Source organism: Letharia lupina (genome assembly GCF_014066315.1).
Source record: "Letharia lupina isolate WasteWater1 chromosome Unknown contig_2, whole genome shotgun sequence".
NCBI classification, from domain to species: Eukaryota; Fungi; Ascomycota; class Lecanoromycetes; order Lecanorales; family Parmeliaceae; genus Letharia; species Letharia lupina.
The window spans coordinates 2,897,314-2,904,073 of record NW_023502971.1 but is presented as its reverse complement, the minus strand read 5'-3'; the positions used below and the strand labels follow the sequence as shown (position 1 = coordinate 2,904,073).

Genomic DNA, 6,760 nt, shown 5'->3' with positions numbered 1-6,760 from the left:
TCGTGGTTGGTGATTTTCTGGTGGACAAACTTACGCATGTTTTCGCTGGCATTCCATCTCGATCTCGTTTGTATGGAATATTAAAACGACATCTCCACTCAATTTACACATTCCTTTACTATCGAATTCTACCAAGTCTTCCTCAAGCATGTTACTTAATAACGTATGAAGGAACAAGCCGCCTCATGAACTCATCTACAGGCGACATGCAGGGGCCAGGACCCAATAATTTATTGGGTCTCGGGACCTAAACCATTAAGGACGCTCAACACTTTTCTTCCGCCACTCGAGGACTCAAGACTTGGCTAACTCGGAGTTTGATGGAGAGCCTGAAAGCCGAAAAGAGAGGCAAGCCAGTGGACAATCTTTGCGAAGATCATGAGCCACTTGTCATGCTTTCAATACATCACTGATTGGCTGAAAAAGCATATTTTGTCAAAATGTGGCCCCCACGCATCCCAGCCACCGTGTTTCCCAGCCACCGTGTTTCCCAGCCACCGTGTTTCCCAGCCACCTGAGTTTGTACTGTACTTAGGACCTGGCCCCGGAGAGGTTTTGGAGAAACAATCCGTTCGTTCTACACAACACACATTCCATACCTGATATTTTGACATACCTGCCACGTCCTAAATGATATGTATACTTTTCACGCTTCACTACTCGTTAGAGCTAAGCCTACGGACATATCAAAACTTGTTTCCAGGGCTTGGCTTTTGCGGGAACCGTCATGCTCTTAGCCTATTATTGTCCAAGTCTTCAAGACGCCAGCTTTCCTTCTTCTTTCCCATCCATCTTCTCCAGATTTTCAAACGCACAGACCCAGCGATCAGTACAATGAATTCACCAGACGACTGCTTCAACCTGCACGCCTCCGGTCTCTCAGCTATCGACGTAGATGACCACTCTGGTGACGCCGTCATAACCAAGATGCAGCTCATCGCCGAGGAAGATTTCCTCTGATGCGCCAGCTTTCTCCTTCCGGACGTTGATCAGATCAACTCAGGAAATGAGTGGGGATGTACTGAAGACGCTGGGTCCGGCATCACGGATTATATCTGGACCAGACACCGCCACGACAAGGCTCCTTGTGAGATGGCCATCATGCGGACTAGTCGCCAAATATACGAGGAGACAGCTCGCTACCTCTATGATAGACTCACGATAACTGTGCATATCGAAGACGATGGCATCAACTTCCTCTCAACCCACTGGGGTTGCGGGTGCTTAGATGGGTGTGTGTCGACCATGATCCCACTGCACAAAGTCAAGTGTGTTTGGCTACAAATTCACTCTTCTTGCGACCAATCCAGGCACCTCGTACATGTACGACGCAACCTTATCAATTTCTGCAAAGCAATTTGCCTGTTAGAATCCCTCAAGTGCCTTCGCGTCGATTTCTGGAACTCATACCACTATCAGGCGGGTACTATACAATGATAGGGATCGAGGAACCAACGAGTGTCCAAGGCAGTGTTGAGGTGACGACAATAGACGTCGAGCGCCTTACGGATCATGGTAGTTACACCAAGGAGACTATCGAACGGCGACTGTGGCGAGCAGCAAATTCCACGGGCACCGCACTATTTGCAACCGATATCGAACTCATTATGCAGCCACTAACCCTTTTGCGTAACGTGAGCAAATGTCAGATCTATCTAAATCCACGCCTTCAAGAGAAGATGCCATTGATGGAGCTGGTGGCCTATTACAAGAAGATCATTGAGAGCAAGGAGCAGCAAATTCTGGAAGACCTACAGTTTGTGCATGAGACTTCAGAGGACTTGTATCGATTGGGCCGAAGCATCCACGGGCAGTCTTACTCCGATTTGCGTCCCACAGAGCAAGAGAGGATGGAAGACCTGTTATGGCGGACTAGGAGATGGCATTCGATGCGAGCTGCGCCCGGCAGGCAACGCTGATTGAACTCTGACTAGACATGCGCTTACTACGTAAGTCAACAACAACTGTTGAGCACCGGTAGCTGGTAGCTTTAGAAACCAACCCCTAGATCAAGGGCCTTAGCATCGACAATCTTGTGCTGCACCTTCATGTATATGTCATTGTCTCCAGTACAATACTCGACAAGACTCTCGGCCGACCATTGGGACATAACCCCCTGACTCGAATCTGAAAACAAACATAGTTCTCAAGTGAGATAGACTCTATGACTTTATTGGGCTTAGCTTTTCACTTCAACTTGTCAGCCTTTTAACCGTTAGTATCGGCATTTCCCCATCTTTCATCCTTTCCTCCTCCACCTAATTTCTCGTTGTTCCACGGCTAAGTGAACGAAGCACTCGACTCACACTTTCCTCATTTTTTTGGCCATTTACATCGGCATCAAACATACAAGCCAGCCATTTGAGCAACACCTCCATGATGTCCTAATTTCAGCGCTCAATCTTGACCGCGACCGGACGATCCTGGAGTTCACAACTATGCGCCAGGACCTGCCCTTTTTGCACCTTATCCAACCTACCTCTCGAGACCACTTAGCTCAAACACAAAACACCAGCCCACGGTTCACCGATGGCAGTGATAAGCAACACGACCCAACCAAGCAACATACATCATAACTCTCCCCTTCGAACTCCGCGAAGAGATCTACAAGTACCTCACTCTGGCTTCCAGCTTTGAGTTTCTCCGTGTCTGCCGCTCAATCAACACGCAAGCAGCACCGCTTCTATACAAGTAGGGCATCTACCATCTCCGCGCGTTCAATCCACGCCACCAGCATCCCCTATCCGTCCCAAGCTCCTCCACCATTGCGAAGATCCAGAACTTCTACATTTCCAAGCCCGAGATCGGATTCGGAGACCATGAACCCTCAAAGCACGCTATCTTCACACGAACAATGAACCTACTGCATCAATTCAGTGGTCATGATGTCCATCGCAAAGTGTGTCATCTGGATCCGCATACATGGCGCCTCACGGAGCGCATGGCCGGCGTGCTGAGAAACTATGTGGGCTTTGAGAGGATAAGAATTACTGTACGACTGCGACCGTACGAGTTTGGTGGTGGTGGACGGGTTCCCCCGTTCGATTGGGAGATCGTGGAAGAAAGGCGGGAGGATTACATCAAGGAGATGGACAAGAGACTGGGGCCATGGCTTGGTCCGGCGGACTGTATGAATCTGGGTGATGGGACAACAACTGAAGGTCAGGGGGACGTTGTTGACTCGATGTTCGTCTTGGACTTCCATCCAGGCGCGGTTGTACCCTAATGCACCATATTCAAGATCAAGGCGACCAAAAAAGGCGCTGAGAAAACAGGTTTCCGGTGCGGTTACAATTACAACGATACTCATTACCACTGACCTTTTCCATAATCCTTTTCTTGAATGGCTGTGGATTGACTCTGTCTCATCTTCGAAAGAAACATTTTCACCCTCCCAGCATCTCTATCTCTATACCCTATCTCACGGAGTATTGTTGTACTTCACCGCTCATCGCTGCTCGCTATTTTTGCGAGTCAGTCGTGTACATATACAATCACCCTGGTCAGCTCTGAGTGACTGGGTCCCGTTAGCTCGTCTATTGATACACGCCCTCTGATAGGTATTGACCAATCAAAGGCGTGTAGCCCCCTTGCGGTGTCTGATCGAAACACTTTCTGGGTCGGAGGCAAGGCCTAAGCCTTAGCACCTGGTTGACGATATCCGACCACTTCTCTCTGAACTCAGGCTTGAGCTGCGGAGCCTGACCATACGTTTTATCATAGGGTTGGACCACCTGATGAACCAAGAGACTATCCTCGACTTTCCGCCTGGAATGGATCCTACGAATCCGGACAATAGATCTTCGCTGGTCAATAATACGACTTTCATGACGGGACTTCGAGCGTTGAGTGGCGGGGTTACGCAAGATGTAACCACACTGTACCTCTAACTGCAGTATCTTCTGTTCCTTGACCATGGGCGTTTGGAAAGCCGTGGAGTTCTACGCACTTTCTTCACCATTCGATAGTCATGAATTCTAAGGGTCGTTTCTTTGTCATTCTCACTACTGAGCGAGCCTCATAAGCCTCTGCATCAATATGAATTCCAGGCTGGAGAAGAATGTTGACGCTATCAATGGTGCAAGTGTAATCCGCCGTGTACAGTATGTTGTAGGGGGGCATGAAATGCCGAGGCGAGGCGACTTCTGACGAAGGCAGGTGTAGCCGAGGAGATGTGCCAAGACAGCTCGGTCTAGGACACATTTCCCACCAAGCAGTGTTGTAGTCTCACTAGTCTGGAATTCTTCATAAAAAAAATTATCTGTTCAAGCTCGAAGCACAAGGTCGCACATAACGGCTACATCTCGGTTTTCAGACATGAAGCCCGTCACCTGATCCCGTATCTCGCATTATCCATTTTGCAATCTGCAATTGGAAGTAGTAGAAGGGAAAGCAGCTATGAAAGACCCCCCTCATCCAAAAATGCCAACACCGAAAGCCAGAACAAAATTAAGGAGATTGAAAAGAATGCTCGCGATCAAATCCTTCAGACTCGCATAATCTTGCTATTCTTGGAAGGGAACTAGGCGGAGCAAGGCTGCAGCCGCGGGGGAAAAGCTGCCGCCTGACTTCCGATCCCACTTCTTCCTCTTTCCTTTCCTTTCCTTTCCTTTCCTTTCCTTTCCAATTTCAGACATCTCCGCGTTTGCCCACTCTGTACAGTGTGCTTCAATAATCCATACGGTCCATTAAGTACTGATACCAACATGGCTACCGCAATCCCATCTATGCCCTCTCATCTGCACTTCCCTCCAGAAATTTGGAGTATCACCACCCAAAACTTCCGCCATCGCAAAAGCCCAGACGAGCTCACATACCTATGGACTACCGTGCGCCTCGTGTCGAAGCAATTCAAGGAAGAGATTGAAGATATATTTCGTACAGAGCATCTACCCAAGACTTGGCTACATGTGGATTGTGAGTCCTGATGTGCATTACCGCCAACACCTAGGCTAGTTGATTGACATGGGTCTTGACTGTATAGCGTCTCTAGTCTACAATCCACCAGACCGTCGGAAGGTCTATGACTTCGCCTTTAGACTGAACTTCGACAACATAAAGCCAAGATACCCAGGCAGGGCAGTATTTTCGGTACGCTCAAAGAACAGCAGTTGGAACCCCCGTTCGCTCGATGTTTCAACTTTTAAACGTAAGACATTCGAAAGGCTTCGGGCTGAGGCAGGATCTGGTAGATTGGGCGAAGCAGACAAGTCTGTACCTGGATCACGAATACGCCTATTCGAAAGTCCTGTTCGCATGTTCGTGGTGCAGGTCCGAGGAAGTGTGGGCGACTGTGCCTTGCCAGCACTGAACATTGACGCTGCTAAGCGTGAGCTGTCGTGCGAATGGAGGGATCTGTTCGACCGATTTTTCGGGGAGCGAAGAATCACTACGACCGCGTTGAATAGCGCGCCGGTAGGCCATCCGGATTACATAAAAGTTGTTTTCGTGGCTGATCTGACGGTATCCAGGTGGACCAGGTACCGACTCATACAAGAGACCATCAGCTCCCTCAGCACAACTTTGCCACGTTCAATGTGCTCGTCAGTCAACTAGACCCGAGCCTACAACCACTTGCACGACTCGATTGGCATACCCACATTCGACACATGGAAGTGTCAAAGGAGGGGGCTGCCTGTGTCCAGCGTCTCAAAAACCCCATCCAAACTTGGACTGATGCGATGGGAGAGGAATTTGGACAAGCGAAGGCGACTCTGAGGAAATGCCAGTTTCGGAGACAGGCAAACCAGGAAATAGACCTCGACGATGAAGGGGATATCAACCAGGCAAGATTGGAGTGGGAAGCGGAGAGCAATGCAGCGGCGGACTCCAGAGGGAGAGCTGAATGGTATCCGCTGATTCGGGTAGATATCATCAATCCTATGAGTAGCCATGTGCTGACCTAATATAGGCTTGCGATTCCTGCCGTATAACCAACAGGCAATGCAAAAGAGGAAGCCCTGGAAATGGGTTTCCTCCAGACTGCGACGCTTGCATTTTTATTGGCTTGGTATGCAAATCCTCCTTAGCCTGTCTAAACATCTCCCGGCCGCATTATGTATCACCAGACTATCAAATGCAACTTATGCTTCTGGAGCAGCAGAACACGAGACGCCTTCTTACGGCTCGGCAAGTGCAGGATACTGTTTTGCCGCCTTGTACACGGTCTGTGGTTCATCCCGGCAGTCATGCACTTCAAAACTATCAAATGCAAATGATGCTCCTGGAACAGCAGAACAAGAAGCGTCTCATTATGGCTCGACAACAACCCAACAGCACGGGGCCTCCACCCTCTCAGCTTCCGCCGATCGTATCAGGCAGCCTCCGCACACCGAGCCGGAGCAGTGCTTCAGCAAGTTTTGAGATGCATCACAATGCTCAGCGCAACGACCGGCGTCTCTTTGAGGCTAGACATGCCCCAGTTGACTCGGGGCAAAATCCGAGGTCAGGCCTCAGTGAGCCAGCTTCGGACAACCAAGCTCCATTGCCGGTCCACAGACAAGAGGAACAACCTATGGAGATTCCGAATATCCAAGATCCCTGCAGACGAGGAGTTCAGCCACTGGCAGGGTATCCTTTCACTCCAATGCCGGCCCCAACGGCCGAACCTTCTAGGGCTGCCGGTCCATCTCTCTCAGACGGCTGCTCCAAGCCATGATATGTCCAGTAACGCTCCAGCCCTGTGATGAGGTATACTTCATTAAGCTGTCAAGCAGCGGGTATCTACTTGCCTGGTGAGGGATTATAGTCAGGCGAACGG

The 6,760-nt window shown here is 49.7% G+C and overlaps 3 protein-coding genes across 3 annotated transcripts; all 3 read left to right on the top strand.

The window, feature by feature from the left end:
• Positions 1-1,433: 1,433 nt before the first annotated feature.
• On the top strand, positions 1,434-1,919 carry HO133_004901 (uncharacterized protein; the record flags this gene model as incomplete). The annotated part of the gene is made up of 1 exon (XM_037295813.1): positions 1,434-1,919. The coding sequence occupies one exon, from the start codon at positions 1,434-1,436 to the stop codon at positions 1,917-1,919; it is 486 nt and encodes a 161-aa protein (XP_037157814.1).
• Positions 1,920-2,941: 1,022 nt separating this feature from the next.
• Positions 2,942-3,799, top strand: HO133_004900 (uncharacterized protein; the record flags this gene model as incomplete). Its single annotated transcript, XM_037295812.1, has 2 exons — positions 2,942-3,186; positions 3,724-3,799. 2 exons carry the CDS (start codon positions 2,942-2,944, stop codon positions 3,797-3,799), a joined length of 321 nt encoding a protein of 106 aa, XP_037157813.1.
• A 907-nt stretch (positions 3,800-4,706) lies between these two features.
• On the top strand, positions 4,707-6,658 carry HO133_004899 (uncharacterized protein; the record flags this gene model as incomplete). Its single annotated transcript, XM_037295811.1, has 5 exons — positions 4,707-4,917; positions 4,985-5,415; positions 5,472-5,864; positions 5,912-6,010; positions 6,104-6,658. 5 exons carry the CDS (start codon positions 4,707-4,709, stop codon positions 6,656-6,658), a joined length of 1,689 nt encoding a protein of 562 aa, XP_037157812.1.
• Positions 6,659-6,760: the final 102 nt, after the last annotated feature.